Source organism: Alligator sinensis, unplaced genomic scaffold (assembly GCF_000455745.1).
Source record: "Alligator sinensis unplaced genomic scaffold, ASM45574v1 scaffold528_1, whole genome shotgun sequence".
In the NCBI taxonomy this organism is placed as follows: Eukaryota; Metazoa; Chordata; order Crocodylia; family Alligatoridae; genus Alligator; species Alligator sinensis.
In genome coordinates this window covers 3,768,103-3,793,133 of record NW_005841846.1, presented here as the reverse complement: position 1 = coordinate 3,793,133, position 25,031 = coordinate 3,768,103, and the positions used below count along the sequence as shown (strand labels likewise).

General features: G+C 39.5%; 1 protein-coding gene across 13 annotated transcripts in view; it reads right to left on the bottom strand.

Moving 5' to 3' along the window:
• FAT1 (FAT atypical cadherin 1) overlaps positions 1–25,031 on the bottom strand; it is a 165,460-nt gene that overhangs the window by 133,695 nt on the left and 6,734 nt on the right. For all 13 annotated transcript variants that reach the window (XR_003094782.1, XR_003094783.1, XR_003094784.1 and 10 more), the window contains one exon: positions 18,688–21,975. Coding sequence is in view for 8 of the 13 variants with exons in the window: in XM_025207664.1 (XP_025063449.1) it covers positions 18,688–21,975 (3,288 nt within the window). In the remaining 5 variants the exon portion in view is untranslated. Of the gene's footprint in view, positions 1–18,687; positions 21,976–25,031 lie in introns of those variants that run through there.

Below are 25,031 nucleotides of genomic sequence, written 5' to 3'. Positions count from 1 at the left end.
ATATTCTGAAGTGTTTTGCATTCTCCAATTAGATTAGATAGAATAACTCAGTTTCCAAGGGAATTTACACTCCTGAAATCAAATCCACTGTAGTATATATTTCCTCCTCTCTTCACTCTAAAGGTCACACGTCAGATCAATATTCACTTTAAACCTAACCCTTATAATCTTAAGTAATCTTACTTTCATCATGATCACCACACTCTCTCTTAACTGTAAGCTTTTTCATTAAACAGTGCACTCCTGTAAACTGACTCCCTTGTCACTAACTTGACATCTCCTCTTCTTCCATCACTGATTTTCAAGCTTCTCACACTCCCTCCCTCCGAAGCATTCCTTTGCGGTGAGGAAATATTCATGTCAGCATGTTAGATCTTTTAAGTACTTTTGACATTATCATCTTCCTTTGGATGGACTGAACTAAATCTGAAAATCGACCGCTAACCGAACTCTAGTTGGATATTCTATTTGATTTTTGGAACCTATTTCTTAGCAAGCAAACATGCAACTGAGAAGTCCAGTTTTTCAAGTATTTTTCCTCAATATTTATGAGTGCAGTTCCAGATTTCAAGCTCCGTCCTGAGGTCATATAATTCTCAGTTTGAATCCGTGTAGGAATGGTTTGGGGCTGACAACTGAATGTGTGAAGAAAATATTTCTTACCACATCCTTAATTTCTCCATGCACATTTAAAAAACTAACTAAACAAATAAAGTTAAATGTTAAAAATCAGCCCTTCCTAACACCTTTGCATTTTCTAATTGCGTATTTTAACTTTTAACTGTCTTAAAGCCAGTAAATCCAAACTATATTGAATACTGGACAAAGTGAAAATTAAATGTAGAGCCAATACAGTCAGAAATAAGGGTCCTTTCCCGTATCTGAACACAGCAACTATGATATGCAGCTTACTTCTAGCACAGTGAACAAGCTACAGTATTGGCCCCCTTTAGGAAACTACACATAATTACCATACATTTTCTGCAAAGCAATCAACATTCCTTACACAAGCAGCTGAACATTTGTTAATCATTAGCTGTTCAGGTAATAAAATGGGAGGGTAAGAAACTACATATTAGTATGCCCTATCTTCAAAAATGAGCATTCAGAGAAAGGATTTAACATAAACGCAACAAACTTACAGCAAAGCCATGCAGTTTGGTTTGCATTTACCACTACATGGGCAATTTTTCTTACAAGTAATGTCACTCTCTCTGCCTCTAGCAATTCCTTTAACACCCAAATCTAACTCATGAATTCAGGAATTCAGCAACAAAGTCTCACAGATGCAACAGAAACAGTATCTTTACAGAGGCAAAAAAAAAGGCTGAAGTATGGCTGTTTGTAATCTCTTGGACAAGGAAAGTATAAAACTGGAGTAGTTAACACCCAAAATTATAGACAAAACCAGCACACGCATTCCACTCTTATCTAGCGTCACTTTGATTCACTCTACCTTGTTTTTATTACAGGAAGGTCACTGCAAGGGCATTACACTTGATTCAAACAGAAAATTCCACAGACAAAAGTTTCCACATGCCTGATACACTGCAGATTAAGCTCCCTCTCCATAGGAAAAAGACAGCGCACTCACTTTCAGAGAGTGAAAACATTCTCCCATGATAAAGTTGCAAGGGACTGGGGAAAAGAGAAATCTGTGAGGCAGAAGTAGTGTAGTGCCCAACCTTTTTAATAGTGTAAGTCCACTGAACTTTACTATCAGGAACTGTCTCTGGGCATAGGTACTACTAGAACTATTAAGGGAGCATTAGTGTCAAAAGAGGTATTCATTTAACATATTAGAGTCTCAGTGTTCAATTAGACAAAAATAGCCTATTTTATTATTTGTAGAATAGACTTTGTTTTCTTTTTGCTGAAGTCAGAAATAAGAACTACTAATAAAATAAGGGCCCAAGCCTAGAAAATACTGTAAACAAGGGTTGGCAGGATCTATTCCTTAAATGTACTTTGACAAGAACATAATTTTTATATCAGCAAACCTAGATTCATAGATTCTGAATCATCTGCTTTATAAAAACCCATCTGCAAGGCTTAAAAGAAGGATATGAATCTGGCTACTATCATTACAAGAAATCAATTAGTAATATTTCCATATGTGAAGGTTACTCAGGTGAATAAGGGACTGCATAGTTGGACTTTGACAGAGGTCAGCTACCAAATTTTACATTTCAAATAATGTAGCTACCTGTGCTTGACACATGGGTTCATGATGGCACAATGACAATTTCTACAAAGGGCAGTCTCCTAAGGTACAAATCTATAACTAAATATATAGCATAAGCTTCTGTGAGCCCAAACTCGCTTCATCAGATGCTGTGAAAGGGCATGCATAGAGCAGTGCATCAAATGGAGAGTGATTTGAATACAAAAGACAGGGAGGGAGGAAGGGGAAAAAGGCAGTGTTGGGAGAGGCGAAAGGGCAATAAACTCATAGGGACAAAGGGGTCACAAAACCTAATCCAAGTAATGGGAAAAGAACCTGTAATCCCCGTTTTGACCATACCTAACACACACAAGCCTGTGGATGTTTACTTGTTTCTCAATTTCCAGCCCAAATTGTTTTTTAAAAATGTTGTCGTCTAAAGAACAGCAACCCTGAAGCCAGCAAGGGAATGTCCAGGGAGACTGCAGTTTGGCCACAGACTTATCATTCTGAAACTTATATCTATCCTGCCTTCTGCTTGACTTCAGACTAACACAGCTATCTGTCGCTCTCAATTTCTTCAAAGCCACAGAAATTTAAATGCAAAGAATTAAGATGATCTTCGTTTCTGTCAAATAAGGACAAATTTATACCTGCTAGTTCAGCTATTTGCTTTTTCCTTAATACTTCCCCAAATACTTAATATTCTTAAAAAATATGATTGATTTATTGTACCTTTCCCAAGGTTGACTCATATACCTGGAAAAGGTACAATCAATCGATCATGCTTTTTGTAGAAAATTAAGTCAACTTAAAGCAAAATGGTGTCAGGATTTCAAAGTGTGGATATATCAAATAGTACTCAAGGTGATCTGAAATGTTAACAGAAATTATTTGTTTCAGAGCAATAAAATATTTTTATGACCTGTTTTCTCACTTCTTGACTATTTTTCATGATCAAATTATGAATAGTATGATAGCTATAAAAAAGTTAGGAAACAGACATGCAAACTAGAGCATCAGGAAAGCCAAGAGTACTTTTAATTAAAAAAAAAAAAAAAAAAAAAAAAAAAACCCTAAAACTACAACACTATAAAAAGTGGAAGCCTGCCAGATACTTGTGTAGGTCTGTTCTTTGTTAAACATGCCCAAATGGTGTATGATTAGAGTCTAAAATCTTCAAAGAAAAGAGTAAGCATTACGTAATCAGTTTCAAACTTCTCTCCTTTGACCTTAATATGTACTTCAAAAGCTAAGTAGATGCCATAATGGTAAATACTGCCCCCCGCTCAGTGGATGTACTAACAGTGATATGGCAAGATGCACCTTACATAGATTTTGGCAACTAATTCCCTTTTCTTATTGCTTTGCTCAAATGTGCTTTTTCAAGTCAAAAAGAAGCCTGAACAAGTTAATGGGTGCATAATACATATTCTGCAGCTCAAGTTGATTCTTGTTTATAAGGTAATCTTGAAACCACACGTGGACTTTTCACACCCAGCTTCAGGACATCTCCTACAGTGAAAAAGCCACTAGGCAGCACTGCTTTCATCAAACCAATCAAGGAGGTTCACATCAACACAATCCTTTACTTTTAGCAGCTATGCAGAAATGGAAGGGGAGGAGTAAAGCCAAAGCCTTTGTAGGGAGACTCTATTTACCTGACATAGTGATGGCTTACCCAGCAGGATATTTACAAAAATGCTCAAACTACCTTGATGGGTTTCTTTGCCAACAGCAAAACACAAAATACATATGTTTGTTTAAGACTAAATTGGCTTCTTCCATAGGATAAGTTTAAAAATCCAAATTAACAATGTTGTGGCATTTTGTGATTAAATAAGAACATGAAGGCAAATTATTTAAAGCTGTTTTACTATGTAATGTAACAGAGAGCCTAGTGCTCCTATTACTTTAAGAGGAAAAAGGCTGGAGACAGGACTCAGGTGGCAGTCAAGGAAAGGCACCTGACCGGAAGGGGGCTGAGCCTAGAGCATATACACCCAGGGCCTGACAGTAAGGCAGGCTCTGGAGACCATGAAAGAAAGAGCTTCTGAGCAGGAGAGACAGCAAGAGAGACTACTGAGGGACACCCAGAATGCCTGCAGGTAATACAGCCTTAGGGTTGGGTTTAGGGTGGAGGTCCCAGCAACTGGTGGTTAGGGGAGACTATGGGGAAGAGGAGATCCCAACAGCCCCAGAAGCAGAATACCACCAGAGCCTGTGAGGGCAGAGAAGGGGCTACAGAGGCCAGGGAGGGACCGAGAAAGGGACATGGACCAGGGCCAAAGGCCTACTGGATTGATTGTGACTAGGGATGAGGGCCCATGGAATTGATTGGCAGTAACTGATGGATTAGTAATATCTGCAAGATTTGGGTGTGGCTAGAAGAGGAGATGAGGAGGCCATGAAATAGCCCTTAAGGCAACTAGCAATTAGACTGTAGCACTCATAAATGGATGAGATCTCACTTAGGGATCCCTGGGCCAGCCTCCTATTGCTAAATATATATGTACATCAAGGCATGGCAGATAAGCAGAATGGGAGGTGGCCTTGAGGACAGGATGAACCAGAGGCTACGTGGCCACCAGGGGGACATCATGGCCACTCCTGGGGCTGGCCTTTGTTATAATATCTACACACATTTGAAGTCCTAAACACCCAGAACTTGAGATCTGTGTTAAGAATAGCTTTTTTAGCATTCATCTTGCTGTCATGACAATGTCAAGTTTGCTGCAGTTGTGGATACTGTCTTGATCACAGTTCTTACTTAAAGACAGTTAACTAGCTCCCTGAAAACAGATGCTGAGCTGATCTATTTCTAGAACTGGACCACAACCCTCCCTCCCTCCACACAGCCAGATTGGAGCCGGGTCACACTCCTTTCCCTCTGGGCCACCTGGTTGGTGCCACCTTGTGCCCTCTTTCCTCTGCCCAGCCAGGTTAGGGCTGGACCATACCCCCTTCCTCCTGTAGGGCCAGGCCATGCCCTTTCCCCCCTGTGCTGTTGGTTCAGGGCCAGGCCACATCCCCACCCCTCCCCTCATAGGGCGGGACTGGAGTCATGTCATGGACCCTCTCTCCTGCCATGAGGCCAGATTTGGGCTGGTCCAGACCCCCTTCCACCACTATTGAGGGACTGGGCATTGCACATCTGGCCCATCAGCCAAAAAGATTGACACCACTGAAACATACAAGCATGCCAATCTGTTTGCATAGTTATGAAACAATTTTGGAAAGTAATGGTGAGAAGGATTCAGGAACATGCTGAACAAACTCAGCAAACTGGTATGAGAGATATCTGTACTGTATCTGGTAAAAGGATGACAAGATGTTCAATATCTCATTTAAACAAGCATAACTGATTAGTGGAAAATAAAGAGAGGAAGGAAGGGAGGGAGGGGGAGATAGAGAAGAAACTTCAAGTTAAAGTCTTTTACCAACAGCAAACGCATGAAAAGGTAACACCAACTCATTTTCAATATCATAGGACAGAATCTGTTCTAATGCACTGTGCAACCACACTGAAGACATTTTTTCCCAAATCTATAGGAGTGGAAGCAAAAATACTGAAGTCACACAGGTCTTCCTCTGTACAAGTTGCCTGCCTACATTCCATGTTATGTTCATTTCCCCCTCTCCCCATATGCCCAGAGGGTTCCATTACAAAGACAGCACAAAAGCAACGTACATCCTGTTATAAAACTACTTTAAATCACAGGGCTGTAAAATGTCTGTGTGATGGAACAATTTGAAGACTCAATTTTGGAATCTTTTAGACAAGAGACCACTTCCCCGCAGCTGGCAGATAGAGCCAAGACCAGTACTAAACAACTCTAGCCTCTCAATCTAGAACATACCAGCATGGAGCTCATGCCACTGAATATGTGATAATGACAGGAAAATAGCATATCCTGGTTTTTGCTGCATGTTAAACTACAGCTGACCATGAGTTATAGATTATAATATATTTAAAAGGTGTTTACATACAAATAAAATCAGCACTGAATCTTTTCCAGGAAAGTATATGGAGGACCCTCCCTTCCTCTGGGTTTCTAAGGTTCCTGGAGATAAATATAACAGAGAGATAGAAAGGATTCTCGCCCCTAACGTCAATGCAAGCTGGATATCCTTCCTCAGAATAATTCATGCTGATCTCTTTTCTAAATTCAATATTACAAGAAAGATAGGCCTACACTTTTAAGTCGCAAAAGCAAACCCTTTACTTCTGGCTAAAGCATTAGAAATAGAAAATGAAAAAGAACTGTCAGCATCGTAACAGTCCTCCAAGTCAAGCAACTAAGTTATTTCTCACTTGTTTTGGGGAAAAGTCCAATTGTTATATTTTGGCTCAGATCAAGTGTTTATTCATATATATGTGTAAGAGGTAAGAGAGTCCTGCATCTCTGACCTACTGCTTTCCCCTCATTTCTGATGCAGAAATGCACACAAATATAGGAAACAGAAAAAAACTTTCTTAACTAGAAAAATAAAGCCAGTTTTTCATTTTTGTGAAAAAATGAAAGTCAGACAAACATTTAATGAAAAAAATAGGTCTCCAAGATTACTCATAAAATACTTCCCTTTTGCTCCGCAACATGCAAATAATTCCTACCATCAAAGCTCAGAGAAATTATGGAACTTTAACCAGTCTGAGAGCCTTAATCATATACTGCTTTATAAGAGATGTTATTCTTTATTCCTACTTTCAAAAAAAAAAAAAAGACAGATACTGGTTTAACTATAGCATATCCTTGTTTTCAAAACCTCAATTTTTCAAAAGGTATTCAATTTTTTTTCTCTTCTCTTTTAGGTACTGGTGTGGCAACTGGTTTATCAATTCCATATTCTACAAAATAATCCTTATATTTGTTAGGCAATTTGTTGCCTCCCTAATCGCTACTCTATGTTCAGTTCTCCATCATACTATCTCCTTATACAGGCAGCTTTTGGTTCTCTTTCTGGATAGTCTAACTGCCAAGGCTACTCAACATTCAGAAGACTGACTTTTCTCAATACATTTACAGTCCTAAGAACTTAGCTTTCACCTAAGATTTGCTGCAACGCAATAATCACTACACAAGACCTGCTAACAGTATAGCTACAACAACATGGAACTCAGCACAGGCTGCAATAGCTTATTTGCAAGAGCTTATTAGAAATGGATTATTAGCTTCCTCTAAATGCTATGCTCTCCTCTTAACTGCTTGGTATCAGAGCCAGCCAATTTAAAGGTAGCTTGGGTGCATCTGCAAGAATTCCCATCAGACATGCCCTATTTTGGTAAACTCAGCTGTTACTTTCTTTAATGCATGGTCCTTTTATTAGCTCTGACTGACTCCCCCTGCCTACTTACAATGCTGCAAACATCAAGCTATGTGAAATCTCCCCACCTTTGTCTTCATCATTACCATCTTACTGAACTCTACTTCCTCATTTTGGCAATAAATGGGGGATGAACTCAGGGGCAAATTCAGTAAAACCTTAGATGGCTAAAAATTAGAACCCTGAAGTCAAATCCAAACATAGGGAGAGCTAGGCATTTCAGAATATAATTCTGAAGAGTCAGTACATTGAGGATACAGCTCTCTGGAATGAGCTGAGAGAGAAATGCTGCAGACAGGACTCTTAAATTTCACCCTCAAGATATTTCCCTTACTGCAGGAAGGCAACGTCATTCACTCAGGATTCAAGGCCTAGCTCCCTCTCCTGAAGGCAGATTCCTACATGTTTCTCTTACTGCCCTAAAAAAACCAAGCAGATCTGATTTCCTGAGAAACTGGTGCTGATATCACTGTCCCTGGCTTACCCAAGCACAGGAGAAGCCTCAGAGCCACTTTTGGCCACTCCAGCTGGGGAGTGGAAGGAATGGCTTAAGAGAGTGCAGGGCTCAGCCAGGTACAGAGGCGGCAGCATACAGTTTCCTCCTTCCTGCATCCTCCGAGCCCAGGAGCAAGCACTCTCCCTGTCCACTACTGAGCCTGGTATCCTGAACAGCCACTCCCTACAGCCAGAGCAAGTCAGGAACAGCTCTAGGGCTCCCTTTTATGCCTGTTCCAGACAGTGGCAAGTGAGTTTTTTTGAGAGAGAGATTCACTGAAATTTCTAGCCTCTTACACATATAAAAGCTCTAATGCATGACCCCAGTCAAATAAAAAGTTGTAATCTTTTACTTCTAGTAATAGCTTCGATAGAAGACAGCACCATTTCTTCCACTATAATTTCCAGTAACATGTGACCCATTAAAATAATGGAGCCTTATTTAAATGGCATTTTCAATTAAAACACCTGACAGACTGAGTGATTAGGAATATACATAAAACAGGCAACAGATGGGTTTAATAGGAAGATGATCTGAGCATGCTCAATTTAGCTCAAGGAACTGCCACCAATGTGAAAGCTCCAGTAATTTTCTTAAATGTCTTGAAACTTGAATAGAAGTTGAAGTTTCATATTTTCCTTCCATTTGTAGTTATGATTCATATAAAATGAAGAACTTAGACAAAAACATTTTAAGTCTCCCAAACTACGATTTCAGCTCAACACAGAATTGGTTAGTTGGAAGAAAACCTGAAAAAGTCTGCTGTTGGACTCTTAAATTATAAACTGATTTATTTAAAAATATTGTAAGAGGTCTAGCCGGACACAACAGTGTTTCAGTTTCAACGAAAAGCTTGAAATAGCAATAAGTATTTATGCAATGTGCTCAAGTAATGATCACAGTATTTAATCTTAATAATGAGTCCAGGTATTTAAAAAAACCTCAATGGTCATGAATGGTAGAATGACAAGACAGTTCAGTAAAAGCCAAACAGCTGCCTTTGAAAACACAGAACTTGACAGACCTTAAAGTATTAATCATAAACACACACATATTCTCAAGCATAAATGAACATAATAATGTTCATTTAAAATATGAGTACTAATATATTTTAAGATGCTTGCTTATTATCTGCTAGGTAGGTTAGGAATGCTTTAAACCCATTATCAGTATAATTCAATAATTTGCTCTAAGTAGTTACAAATTTTATGCACTCTCTTAACGAGTTACCTCCTTCACTTTTGGAGATGCTTTTTGGTATGGTACTGGGAATAAGATGCCTCGTACATATTTGTAAGTCTTACTGATATTCTGTAGCACAGAGAGATCTATAAAGAAAAATTAATTTTTCATGATTTCTTTTGTTACTCTTTTAATAAATCTTTTTACTTCCTCTTCTAGCACTCTTTAGAAGACATAGGAAAGCTTCTTTTTGAATTCCATTTTTCCTCATAACTCTGGCATATGTATTAACCTTCTTCAATTCAGTTAATTATGAGAATAAAAGATGACCTAAATCACTTGAAATGTTACTTGTTTCAGAAAGAAAAATGTTACTCTGTAAATCCAAAAAAAACAACTATTGCTAACTTGAAATTATACTGTTCAGGTCTAGTCCTCGGACAGAAAAATTCCTCAGAATAGATTAGTGAGGTCTGTGGCTGTGTTGGTACTGAGACTACTGTAGGTAAATCAAGTTGCCATGGAACCTGCTCTAGCACTGAAAAATGGTATGAAATACAGTCAGAGCTTCAAAACTTTACCAGCCACTTGAGAGATGGACAGAGAAATGTACAATGCAGGGTGCTTGGGAATTTTCCAGTCAAAACACTTGTTTATCAAATACAAAATGCTTCTCAGAAACCTATCAAATGCTACAGTTTCAGCAGACTGCAGCCACATTTTCTGACCCTTCATTTAGTGGATCTCTGGAGAGCCCATATTTTCAACTAAAAGCAGAGCCTGGGACTGGGAGCCCCAGCTCCAGAGAATAGGGCTGTGCGAAATGGCTGTATTTCAATTCAGTTTTGGATTTGGCTGTTTCAGAGGACAGTGATTCATTTTGGTGTTTCAGATCACTGTCCTGTTTGGTTTCTGCTGAATCTCCTCCGAATCTGTTTCAAACGGGCTGCAAAGGAAGCTTTGCCCAGCTCTACCCAGCTGGAAGGGGCTTGGGGAAGGGGAGGGCTGCTACCTTCAGTGCAGGTGAAGAGACCCCCGCAGGTATCTCTGATCCCTGTCACACCAGGTCACCGGGCAGGGAACCAGCACAGAGCAGCAAGCAAGCCTGCTGGAACCTGCCACGCAACTCGACTCTGCAGGGAGCAGAGATCCGCGCCAAGGGTCTCCTCACCGCCACTGCGCTCCCCAGGCAATGTGGGGCTGTGCGGCGTGGACAGCGGTGGCGAGGAGACCCTGGCACAGATCTCTACTCCCTGCAGAGCCAGGTCACTGCAGGGACCAGCACTGGCCTGCCACATGACCTGGCTCCGCAGGGAGCAGATATCTGTGCCAGGGTTTTCTCGCCACTGCTGCCCACCCCGTGCAGCCTCCTTGCCCCCCCTGCCCGCCCTGTGCAGCCTCACTTCACCAGGGCAGCGCGGGGCATGCAACGGCAATGAGACCCGTGTTGCAGATCTCTGCTCCCTGCAGAGCTGAGTCGCGTGGCAGGGCACCAACATACAGCTGCTTTCCTGCAAGCCTGGGTCTGAAACTTCAAAATTTTCCAAAACATTTCTGAAACATTTCAGATGCCTTGTTTTGTTTCGGAGATGTTTCTGAGCCTTCCATTTCAATTTGGATTCAGTGTTTTGGGTGCTGAAATGGCCCAAAACACCTCCAAAACAAAACAGCTGGCAAAATTTTGCACAGCCCTACCAGAGAAGCCCTGGCATGTGAAATCCCCTGCCATCAGGGACTCAAACTCTCTCAAAACCCCTTGCTGGCAACTTTAGCTAGGCACCTTACTGATGGAGGCGGGAATCTGGAAACACTGTGAGCTCCTGGAGGTTCCAGGCTAGAGTAGTCCACATGGCAGAACTTCCAGGGACCATGCAAGATATGAAGGCTGTTGACTGAGGCTGACCTAATTCTTGTCAGTTCTATTGTTGGCCCCCATATATAGCAGTGGTGCCCAACCTTCTGGCCCCATGGGCTGTTGGCCTGCTGTGGGGTCAGTCCACCCACTCAACTCCATTCATGTCACCCCAACCCCATGCTTCTACCTGACCTTGCACAGCCAGATCTGGCCACATACAGGCCTGATCTAGCACACAGGGCCACATTATCCAACCTATAGGGCTCCTCATGGATCCAAATTTGGCACCACTCCCTGCTGCCAAGTTTCTGGACCTCTGGGGAGCCCCAGGGTTGGGTGACAGCTCCATGGACTGGATTTTCCTGTAAGTTAGACATTGAACACCACTGTTATATAGGAAAGAGGAAATGGACATGTAAAGACCTCTCTCTGTCTTCTTCCTTGTATGCTCCAATGGCAGCTAGGACAGAACTGGAGAGGAAAGAAGATTTTTCCTGCTCTGGTCCTCTTCCAGTGACTGCCACCGTTGCTCCTAAGAGCTTTTCAAACAGCAGTAGCAGCATGAAACTGACATTATCTTGGATTCATTGCTCAGTGTTAGTGGGACTATAGGGGGTACATATGATTTTGGTGGCACACTGGGATATATATTGATGCAATGTCATCTATTATTAATACATCCCAATCAGCTAAATCCTCAGTAAGTTCCTTAAAAATACATATTTTACATCTTGTTTAGAAAACAAAAAGTTACTCAACCATCTGATTACCTGCATGTGCATAGTGGTTCTTTATTTAAGTATATATAGACTCTGTGATTGGCAACTACTGAGTAGCATCTGTCCTTTATGGATGCACGGAAGTGGCTTAGCATTATGTGTTCACTTTGTTCTTTTATGAACAATCTTAGATTTTAGTATTTAGTAGACACCAGCATTTTTTAACGGTATGCGTAAATTAATTGCAATCAGTTCCTGTATTAGTTCCAAAATTTATATTTTGCTTATTTACTTTGTCACAGATCATTCTTCTCTCAAAATGTTAATTCAGGAAAATAAAATATATCATTAATAGCTTCTACTTGGGCATGTCTGCACGAGACGTTTACTATACAGTTCACTAATTAGCTGCACAGTAAATGTTATGCCTCTACACATGCACTCCTAATATAAATTTTGGAACTAATACAGGAACTGATTGCAAAGGGCTGGGACACAAGACTTATGAAAAGAGACTGAGGGAACTGGGTTTATTTGTTCTGCAGAAGAGAAGACTGAAAGGGGATTTGATAGCAGCCTTTAACTACCTGAAGGGTGGCTCCAAAGAGGATTCCTCAGTGGTGATAGATGACAGAACAAGGAGCAATGCTCTCAAGTTGTAGCAAGGGAAGTTTAGATTGGATTTTAGGAAAAAACTCCCACTAGGAGGGTGGTGAAACACTAGAACAGGTTACCTAGAGAGGAGGTGGAACCTCCATCCTTGGAGGTTTTTAAGGCCCGGCTCAACAAGCCCTTGGAGGAATGATATACAGTAAAATCCCTGTTACCCGGGATTTTACTAACCAGCACACTAGTAACCAGAATATCTGGCCAGCCAATCAGACACAAGTGGGTGGGGCTCGCATGCAGCTGCCGCCATCCATCATGGTGTGCTGCTGCCGCTCCACATATGGCTGGCATCCACATATGGCTGCCATCGCACCCCCCCCCCCCACGATTGGCCAGAAACCCTATGCCCTCCAGTAACCGTCATTTTTACATTGTCTGTCCCCCCACCATTCCCCACTCGTGCCAGATATCAGGGATTTTACTGTAGTTGGGGATGGTCCTGCTTTGAGCAAGGTGTTGGACTAGATGACCTCCTGAAGTCCCTTCCAACCCTAACTTTCTATGACTATGTTTCCGATAATCTGTTTCCAAAACAGAGTCCATTCCTACAAGGATCACACAGGAAGCAGAGTCTATTTGCCTAAGAGCCACCCCTGAGGAAGAGAAGAACCAGACAATTGCTTCAATGGGAAACGTGTTTCCACCTACCTCTCTGAGCTATTCTTAAATTTAGTGGAATCCACATAGAAAAGTTACAGTTAGAGCAGTTCAATCTTGACCTATCCTCCAACAATTTTAAGTAATAAAGGAAAAGAGGCAGCCATTAATATCACAATCCTGTGGCAGAGAATTATTACCTAGAATAAAGGGAAGGCCAAGGATTCACTCAGTGAACCGCAGAGCATTTGCTCCATACTTGCCCTGACATGGGAGCAGTTTTGCTATTTTGTGATCTTGTAAACATGAAAGTCTACGATTAGTGACTGATTAGGGGTTACTACAACAAGGATGGGCAAGGTTATACTATATTTTTCCTCATTGACTTAAAAATTATAAGCAATTAAACATTAATATTATAACACATTTATTAAAGTGTAAGACACAAGTAAAAAGAACACAATAAGTGACAAGTGTTCATATAAAAAATTGAATGTATATATTGTTAAAAGGTTAGCATTCTAGCTCCATAAGATTTATATAACAATGTTGTTTACAGTTTAAAAAATACATATTCATCATAAAATGGATTGAAAAACTTCATCACTTGTTTTATTTTAATTTAATTTTAGGAAGTTTTACTAATACTGCAGCTGGTGTTAAGTTGAATAATATTATTAAAATACTATCCTGGTTCTACACAAAGATATGAAATGTTTTGGGTGTACTACTAATGTGAGGGGTTACTCCTGTAGTAGTATTATTAAAATGCTGTATTCCAAACTTTTGTTACAAATCAAACCGCAGCAGCAGAAGTTACCAGTGAGCAATCATTTTATAGCAATTAGTATTTTAAGACTATAACAGAAGGAAAATGTACTTAAGTAGCCAGCCACTGCCAAGTTTGTAAAACTAGATTCTGCAGCTATATTCTATATTTATTAGACTTTAAGGACATAAATATGCAAAGACGCATTTCTTCCAGAACCAATATCATGATAAATATTTAAAAATAAAATCTTTTATCGGGACTTAACACACAATGAATTAAGCCCTTTATACAAAGTCATCTCTATAAGACAGTTCTCCCAAGGCTCAAATGAGAGAGGACTGTTTCTGGAGCTCAAGGGATTAATATTCTAGCCTCAGTTTTTCACATGCATATACAGAATTTATATAGTAAACTCTGCTGTCTACAACGTACAGCGGAGTCGCATCATACACGCACTTAACTTATGCAAATTCAACTATACGTGCTCGGCCAAAAAAAAAAAAAAAGAGAAAAATAAATTTAAATAGTGCGGGCGATTCCGCCCGCCATTCCACTCAATGAGTTCCCACCTCTTATAGTGTGAGCATCTCACCGCGCTGAGTGCGATTCTAGTGTTTAAAGATACGTATTTTTCGTACAACATGCCCCTAAACGCAAGCCAACTACTTCATCTGGTGCTCAACCGAAGAAACAGCGATCTGCTGCAACGCGTAATTTTGACTATACACGATTTTCGCCTTACGCGCTGACTTTAGAACCTAACCCCCGCGGAAGATGCGACTCCACTGTATGTGTTGTTATAAAATGTGACAGAGCTTCTAAACTGCATCTTAAAGGTGCTTTGCAAAACAAGGAACTAACTATAGTATGATTCCCTGGAACACTGTGGAATGTGAAGTTGGGCTCGCATAATTTAAATGAACTTTAACTGGCTGGTGCCATTAATTTTCCCAGAGGTTTGTTTGGAGTTGCTGTTTCACAACAAACACTTAAGCCCAAACTAGTAACACACTTATTTCATACAGAAGTGTAAGCAGTTCACTCCTTCATTAAACCCAATATTCCCAAGTAAGGCACCCATACTTCAAAATGTCTTCTTTGAAAACCTCCAAGGGTGGCCAGCTGTTCTACTACCCCACGTTCTAGGATTCTGTTACTCATTCTCTAAGGCTAAGGCTATCACATGCACAGACCTAAAAGAAATATTTATAGCAGAGTCGAAGGGGTCCCATCATTCTTCCCTCTGTTCAGCAACTGTGACAATAGGAAATAATTCTCCACCTATGGAGTTTCTCTCTTAATCCAGCAGTTGCACAACAAAAAATAAGAACAAATCATAGAATTATAGAAAATTAGGTTTGAAAAGGACTTCAGGAGTCTAGTCCAATCCCCTGCTCAAAGCAGGATCATTCCCACCTAGATCACCCTAGTCAATTCTTACATGCAAGACAATGCACTTGCATACTTAATTGCTTAGCTTTGACCCAAGAAACCTCTCTAAGGACAAAGCAAGCATCGCTTTTTCATCACCTTTGTGCTGCCATAAAAACTGTTAAGGAGGAACACAAAGGCCAAGCAAACATATCCATACCCCTTGTTGCACCATAAATAGTGGCCATGACGAAGGTGGTATCAATTAGTGTCGCTACTTAGCAGCCGATGTTTGTTTACTTTATGGTGCAAGAATGCAGGCAGCCTGGAGCTGCCCTGACTCACTCTCCAACTGCTCCAGGCAGGTACCCCAGGGTCTTGAGGCCTAGTCCTGTACCCAGACCTGTGCAGACTGATCTGACCCCAGTAAGTCCCAGGTTGGATTAGTCTGCTCAAACCCTGGAAGTGCCTGCCCAGCTGTCCCTGATTATGGAGGTGCACTGTTGGGATCTCTGGGGTGCACTTCAGTAAGTGGGGAAAGTCAGGTTTCCCTGCTTACCAAGGTACGGCCCCAGACATCCCAGGGATGTGTCGTGGTAAACAGGGAAAACTGGGCAGGTGTTCCCAGGACTTGAGGGGCCTGATCCTGCATGGGAATTCCCATGGTGCACAAAACCAAAACCCTCAAGCCCCAGAAGAACAAGTTGCCTGTTATCCCATAGCATCATGGGGCAGGACAATGAAAAACTTAACATTTCACCCAGTGAAGCGGATCAGATGTCCTGGGACACATCCCAGTGTAACTGATCTTCTTTCGGCAACATCTACTTCCACCCTAACATATGCAGTTTACCTGTCATTTTGGACTGGGAGTAAGTGAAGCATGAATGGAAAGGTACATGTTGCTGGTACACTTAAATAGCATGGCAAAGGAAACTAGCTCAAGAGAGAAACTGCTCTTCCCCTGGCTCTTGTTGAATTTGAAAAAATAGCAGTCACTCAGCCATTTTTCAGCTGCTCCCCTCCCCCACTTCCATTCTGTTTCTTCTCTATAGTGCTCAGCTTATCCACCACAATGTTCCCCATTACTAAAAGCAGAAGTAAAATACGATGGTACAGAATGTTACATAAATACTTAGACATATGAAGTACCATGGAGCCCTTTCTGCCTTCCTAAGTTTGGATGTTATGGTCTCCATATAAAGTTAAGTAAAAAGTTTGTATTTTTAATTGGTGTGTTAAGGCATGGCTGCATTGTATCAGACAGTGTTGCAGGGAAGACAGCCACCTACTTCCTGTTACTTCATACACACTTAGATACTCATTCCCTGATGTAGCTGAGATTTTAAAACAAGTATAGTTATACCCCCTTTATTAAAATCACAGCACAAAAATAACACTAGGTATCAACGACAAAAATAAACAGGACTAATGTTTTTAATTAAAAACACAGATATTATTACACAGAAGTTATGACTCAGTGCCTGAAAATCACTTCAGCTAAATGAATGAAGAAAATAAAACTTATTATTAAGCCTACGATTCTGCCACATACACAATATAAGTGTGGATGGCAGAAATAGAGCATAAATTTCTATGTTACGGTGTCAAAATAAAGGAGGAGGAATGGTACCTAAATAGCAAAATTACAAAGCTGAATTAATTTCATAGAACCAGATATGGGATTTGTAAGACTGTTCTTTACAACTCTGAAATTCAGAACAAAACAAACTTGAATATCTTTTCACTAAAAAGAGGCAAAAAACTGCAAGGTGTAACTTGTCCAGTTTTGCAAGAAGTAAATATGAAATTACTTAAGTGTAAGTGTTTGAAAGTACTTCATCATTTTTATAAATCTAGTTTGTAATCTCAACAATATGCTATGCAAACAAAATGAAGCATAAGACTTCAGTATGCTGTGAATGAGACTCAATTTTAAACAAGAGTCCATATTCTTTTTTCATTACTGACTTTCTAAATAATATTAGAAATGACATTTTGTTCTTCTCAGTGCTGAACAGCAAAGCAATCTTGTAGACATAGGTAACCAATACTAAAAAAACCACTTCAAGAAATGTTCATGAAATGTATGGGAAAATTATCAGATGAGTCAGATATGACTATCATTTCTTAATTCTAGTTACAAATTTTCTCCTATTGTCTACCAGTAAAGCATAAGCAAAATCTCACATCAGAGAACTATCATGAATTACTCAGGGTATAACCGAGTACAGATTTTTGCCCAAGATGTTTCCTTAGCTTATTGCCCTCTGCCCTACAACAGATAGTGTGTGAAAATATGTTAGACTGTGAGATACCCAAAAACCTAGACAGACTGACATGAATGGGGTACAATCCAAGACGACATAATTCTGCATCTCCCCGTTTTTGTGAAATCAAACATTTAACTTATTTTCAAAGAGAAAAGTAGGAAGAAAAGAACAAGTTGCTATGCATTAACTATGCAAGAGATACTTAAAAACATCTCAATGACAAATCAACAAAACGTCAGCTTTCTATGAAAGTCATAAAGATAGCATCTTTGAATGCACTGCAGTCAAATAAAATATTGCAAGCGATAATTCTTAACCTATAATTCATACAATAATGCAACACCTCTTAACCTGTTACATAAGTTCCTTACATATACATTAACATATGAATCCTTAATCATCATGGGAAAGGAGAACCAAGTGTTGCTTATAACATGTGTTAGGTATCTATTTTGTTTGCCAGGAGTCCTTTTACCAAAAATATACCATTATTGTCATCAGTACAAACACCAACTCAGCTATCAAAGTGCTTGCCAACAAACAAAATATCACACCAAAGCAGCTATATTAAAAGGATAACAACAGCCTAAATTAAGGCTAAAAGAGCAAAAAAAAACCAGTGTTAAGGCTTCCACCCTTTTGCTAAGGACAGACTATGGAATCCTCCTGTACATTTATCCTACTAACTTCCACAGAGTTACTGACATAAGACAATTCTCCCCAACATAAATTGAGGGCTCCACAGTCTGGATACTAAATACTATTCCTCTTTATGCCACTGTAGAGTAGCGTAGATTTTTGAGAGCAGTGAATGATTTAAATTTGAGGGCTGGCAACCTACAGCCCACACGCTGAATCCAGCCTGCCAAGCAATTTTATTTGTCCCACAAAGCTGGCACATCAGCAACAGGAAGAATCACTGGAAGTGACTGGGTCAAAAGCAGTGGCCCGCATTTGGACCAAGCTGAATTAATTCAGTCTACTTACTGTTGCTAAAGGTTACTGACCCCTGATCTGATGTGCTGCAAATATTTATTCTAGTTAGAAAAAGTATAGCTTTATCAAAATATTTTAATTTTATTTCCTAACGCACTAAAACCATTGAATTATGTATATATAAAGTTTTAGACAATAAAGTAAACACACACCTATTCCTATCGTGCTGTTAGTGCTATAATTGTTTATCCCAGAAAAAGTTAAAATGAATTAAGGCCATTGGGGAGGGAGGGAAGGGGAAGGGAGAAGGAAGGAGGACAGCTCTTACCCTTTTCTTCATCTATTCGGAAAACACCAACACCAGATCCATCCCTGATTGAATACTTTATCTCTCCATCTCTTCCTCCATCCTCATCATAGGCAGATATCGTCATTACAGATGAACCAATTGGAGCATCTTCTTTTACTAAGCCTTTATCCGCAAAAATGGAAAACTGTGGAGGGTGCAAATTTTCATTTACATCAACTACCTCAACCTCAACATAAGAGGTGGAAGATAATGAAACAGGCTTTCCTTTGTCCTTGGCTCGTACAGTCAGGTTATAAACTTGTTTCCTTTCAAAATCCAGTCTTTGTACAATACGTATAGCTCCACTCAACTTATCTACATCAAAGGTTCCATCTCCATTATCTAAAAGGCTGTACCGTACTTGACTTGACTGGCCTAGATCAGGATCATAAGCTTCTAGCCATGTGATAATAGTTCCTTCTGGAAGATCCTCTCGAATTTTCACATGATAATTTGATGGAATAAATTGAGGAGGATTGTCATTAATATCTTCTAGAGATAATTTCAAAAGTACAGTTGAAAACAATTGAGGTTCTTCATTTGGTTGATCCCTAGCTTCTATTTTCAGGAAATGCACATGTTGGATTTCACGATCCAGAGCCCCTACAACTTTCACAACACCTGTCACACTGTCAATGGTAAATATGTCCGTGTCTGTAAGAAGAAAATATTTCACTTCTCCATTGGGCCCCAAATCTCTATCTATAGCTTCAATCTGAATAATATCACTGTTAAGCTCCTTGCTTTCACTCACTTCAACAAAATAGCTATTCTGTAAAAACTCTGGTCGGTTATCATTAGCATCCAAAATTTTGACATCTAAAAGACGCCAGGCAGACTTCTGTGGTATTCCAAGGTCATACACAGTAATATTCAAAGTGTATGCATCTCTAACTTCTCGATCAAGAGGAGATAAAATTTTCAACATTCCTGTTTCCATATCAACAATAAAATGACTGTCGTCATTCCCTCCAGAGATGGCATAAACCAGTTTCCCATTGAAGCCAGTGTCAAGATCAGTGGCATTCACAAGTATTATGCTGGAACCGACAGGTTCATCTTCCCTTATTTCAACACTAGTGGGGAGAGTTCTTCTAAACTGAGGCGGGTGCATATTCACAGAGTGAGTGTCAAAGAAAGCATCCTCAATCTCTCCACGACTGTGTAACTTATTTGCCTGCAGCAGTTTTTCTGCCAACATTTTGGCTACTCCAGTCTCTTCACATTGCAAGTCGACTGGTTTGCGACTAGCAGCTATGGTAATGTTGATATATAATGGTCTTGCAAAGTTCTCTCCATCCGTAGCTGTAATTCTCAGACTATGGAAAGACACTTTAGCACCCAACCCATCTATTAGTGGTTGCTTTAGTGACAGAACCCCAGAGTTGGGGTTTAAACTAAATAAATCTAGTTGATTGCCAGACTCAATTTGGTACCTCACCAACTGGAGCTCATCAGCATCGATAGCAGATACAGTAGTTATTTGCTCTCCAACACCAAGATCCCTGGGAATTGTGCCCTCACAGTTTATTTTCTCAAACAGTGGTATGTTATCATTTAAGTTATTTAAAGTAATAGTAACAGGAACTTCAACCTCGCGACGATATGGTGTGCCCCAATCAGATGCACGAATCCTTAAATTATAAACCCTTGGCATCAGTTCATAATCCAAGTCTTCTGAGGTACTTATTATACCACTGAAATGGTTAATCACAAATGGCAAAGGATTTAAGTTTGCAATGCTGTATGTCACGTAACCATTCTCACCCTCATCAGGATCTTTTGCACTCACCCGCATGACACTGGTACCAACTGGCACATTCTCATCGAAGGAAGCTTTATATGATGTCTGCATAAATTCAGGGGGATTACTGTTCATACTTACTACTTTAATTAATACTTTTGCAGAGGCTTTTCTGTCACTCGTCATGACTTCCACTTCTAAATGGGATGCATGTTGAGCTTTTATCTTTTCTAAAATGGTAATAAGACCTGTATGAGGGTTTATGTTGAATCTGATTTTGCCTGGTGTATTTTTAAAAGTATACTTTGAATGAGGATAACTAGGTAGAGCTTTTACCATTATCACAGGAGTATTTGGAGGGGCAAATTCACTTATCTCTGCTCTATAAACATCTTTTTCAAATCTGACTGGTCCAGACTTAAACTGTGGGGATGTCACATGAATAACTTTCACGGAAGAAAACCGTGGAGGATATCCTTTATCTTTAGCCTGCAAAGTAAGATTATATCCAAAAGGTTGGCTCTCCCAATCAATATGTCCAACAGCTTTGATTTTATATTCTTTACCTCCTGGAACAGACCGCAATGTTTTAAACTGCTGAAGTGGGTCACCTGCCACAATGCTTAGAGACGCTATTTCTCCATTTGAACCCTGATCACTGTCCTCAACAGTCACAACTGCATATGTTGGATCCTTGTCAGATTCGGAAGAAGCCAAAGCAACAGCTGTAATAACAGGGGCATGTTCATTTGCCTGCTCTATATGAACAGTTAACCTTGCCATACTGCTAATACCACTGCTACCATATAATTTCATTCCACGATCCACTGCAAGAATTTCCATCTCATATAGCTTTGCTTCTGAATAGTCAAGTCTACCAGTTAGAACTACTACACCGCTGGTTGGATGTATTGCAAACATATCTGTTCTTTCTTTAAAACTGTAGTAAAACTCTCCATTGGTTCCAATATCTGCATCTGTTGCACTGACTCTTGCAATACTGGTCCTTATTGCTGTATTTTCAGGCAAAGAGACACTGTAAGATGTTGGAGAAAACAAGGGTCTTAGATCATTTGTATCCAGTACCTGAACCCTGACCTTGGTGCGTGCTTCGGTGTTAGTATGCTTTTCAACAGCTTTCACAGTCAGTATGTAATGGTCTTTCACCTCTCTGTTTAGAATAGCTGTATTTCCTCCCTTGGTCCGTATTCTCAAAAAACAAAAATTTCCAAGAACATACTCTTCAGCTTTGAACAAATTTTCGTTGTCACCAGAAATAATTTTGTATCGTATATCCCAAAGTGGATTTCTGATGTAAATGCCCATTTTTACTGGATGCCCAACATAAGTCTTGGCTGCAGAATTTTCATACACAGTGGCATTGTACTGGACTTTTGTAAATTGCATTGGTGAAGCATGATGTGGTCTCTGATTTCCTTCACAGTTTCCAAAATGCTGCACAAGCAGCAACAGCAGCAACAGCATGGTCAAGTATCTCTCCATGATGGCAGTTATTAAATACCCTGAAATAAAGTAAGGGAGCATTAGGTAAGGCTTGGCAAAAATATTATCTACCATTATTTCAACTTTGATTGTGTGATTTGAATAGAAAAATATAAACTGCACATTCACAATGTAACTAGGACTAACATCATTAGACTATACTCTTTTTACAAAGAATTCCAACATTTCAGACTGTTTAAAAACAGATAAATAACAACAAACAGTAATGAAATTGTAGAATTGCATACATACAGAAACCAAAAATGCAGGAGATGCGAGTCTAAATTAATTAATTACATTTCAAAATTAATTTAACCTATGCAAAGAATAAATCTGAAGCTTCTCCGATGGATGAATAGATGGTGTTCAGGCATTACAGCGACGAGCATGATAAAGACACTGGATGAAAAGCTTGCAAATGACTTCACTAGATAATTTCAGAGGACCTATAGGCTGCTACACTCCCTATCCAACTAGGAATTTACATTGTTACATCTAGAGTAAAGGGAAAGGGAAAGGGACATGCAGCTGTAGTCTGACAAATTCTCAGAATAGCCCCATCGCCTTCTGCTAATACTATATGAAAAGCTTCCAGGAAAACATGTTTAAATTCAAAGTAATTAACCCAAACATTTTAAATTCTTTCCTTCTTTTGCCACTTATTGTCTTTATCCCATTCTCTCTCTCTCCTCCTTTAACTATTCTATTAGCATTTTTACCTTTTTTCTATTATACACTGACTTTCCTACTCTCACCCATTCTCCATTTTACAATTCTCACAACACAACTCTCATGCTCTTCATCTATCTCTTTACCCTCTTTTCTCCACATATTCTATTGTCTCTCCAGTCTTCACTCCATCTCTTTTCACCTTTGCCACCAGTCTGCCTTCAATGCCCACCAATGACTACAACCCTCTTGTCTCAGTGAAAGGCACTTTTTTTTTTTTTCATTGCGCCTTTTCCCATCTTCTCAGAAAGATTCACCCATGCTCTAGTTTTGACTTTAGATAAGTTTCTAAAACAGGGGGAAGAGGGACAACTCCACCTTCCCTCTTTCCTTCACCAGCCCACAGTACTTAAGCTAATTCATCCGTTAACTGTCCCAACCTTGTTACTAGAGGCAATTAGAAGACCTGATTCTACCTCACACAGTTAACTGATGACTTTTCCACAACCATAAATGGTTAGAGGGTCCCTGAAAAAGTGCATAACTTAAGGCTTGCATCTGTAAAATCTACAACTGCAGAAAGTTCTGCAGGAACCTTCAATAACCAGTAAAGAATGGAACAACTTTTCAAATTTAGTTATCAGCTTACATGGTAAAGGCTACTTCCATAACAATGTAAGGAATGAAAAGCTTCTTTAAAAAACAAACAAAAAAATGAATCTACTAGATTAGCTCTGTAGATTAAAGGATCTCAAAACTGGGCATGATTTTTGTGGGCTCAATAAAATATTCTTGCTGGTCGGAGGTTCACAACTGGCCCCTCGGCCCAGCTTTTATAGACCTTCCTCTCTCTCTCCAAGCTACAACCTGTTCTGGGAACAAACACGAGACTTGGGCTTCCATGGCTTCGTTAGCAATAAATTCATTTAAACAAGATAAATAAATGAACATTTTCACCTGAAATCACTCCAATAAATATCTGATTATGTCAATACTTCTAAAATTCAGGGCAACTGAAGAATCCGTATGCTAAAGGGCATATTATAACTAAGCCATTTTTTAAAGCAATCAGTAAGAGACTAGATGAGAACAAATCTCTTAGAAGTGCTTTGCCTATACAAATCTAAAAACCTCAATTGCCCCTTTGCTTTGGCAAGGAAGAAGTTATGAGACCCTGGTATGCATTTCTGTTGGCAGCATGTAAAAGATTAAACAAGCTGTACCTTCCCAGAGGTCAAGCCCCCACTAAAGATATCTTGGATTTGCTTCTTTAATTTCAGAGTAGGGGGCAGTTTTAGAGCAGTTGCTGTCTATATTATGCACCTGACATCCATCTTTCTAAGATATTTACAAAGCACAAAACTATCCAAATATCCACACCAGAGCATCTCTGGCTGGAGTCTTCATCCTTTCCAGCAAGATTTATGATTGCCAAGAGCAAGGGCACTGAAATAATACAGAGGGATTCTGCCTATACCAGACGTTTCCTTCTGTACACATCAGTGATTTTTTTCTCCTTCGTAACTAGAGTTAATTTGATAAAAATTCTACAAAGTCAACTTCATGGAACTTTTTGGGACTTGTGTTATTTTCCTGGGGTTATTTCCAACCTCAAAGATACAGTTGAGCTGTAACATTTAAGAATGATGGAGGAATCTGATTTTATGTTGCTTTTAAGATCTTGTTTCTTCGTTTTTTACAACAATACTACATTTTCTGACACAACTCTTGGCATCTTGTGTGTGTCACTATGCAGCTCTCCTCTCCCCTTCCTTACAAATAATATTAAGGAAGTCGTCATTTAAAAAAAACAAAGAAAAAAACAAAAAAATAAACTGATGATCTTCCCATTATTAACTATTGCTTACTTCTGATGCTCTGGGAAATCTAACACTCAGCACCAGATGTTCATATGGTCCAAAGTTTAAAATTCTCTTTATAAAAGACACTTCATGCGTCTGTAAACAGCTGTCATTCTTATTTGCTGCTCAAATTACCAATTAAAGAAGGTAAATTGGAATATATGAATATATGCTCTTTTTTAGAATTCTTAGTAATAGATATAAACATTATCAGTCTTTTAACTGATAATCCCATCAAGATTTTCATTTGGCATAATATTTCTTAAGTAGTTCTCGTTTATTTTCCATAGGAATCCCAAATATGTAATAATTATTAACTAATATGTCAGCGATTAAATCATGACTGCACTGTTACCAGTAAAAAATCCAGACCTGAATATCTACTTGACAATGCTGACTCAAAACCTAGAACGGAAGATGTCTAAACAGATTAATCTAGTTTAAAAAAATCTACTAATTGGTATTCCTGTGCCTCAAAACATTCAGCTTTAAAATCTGGCATTTTTCAACTGGTGTCCTAATTTAGAGACCAACTGGAATTTAAA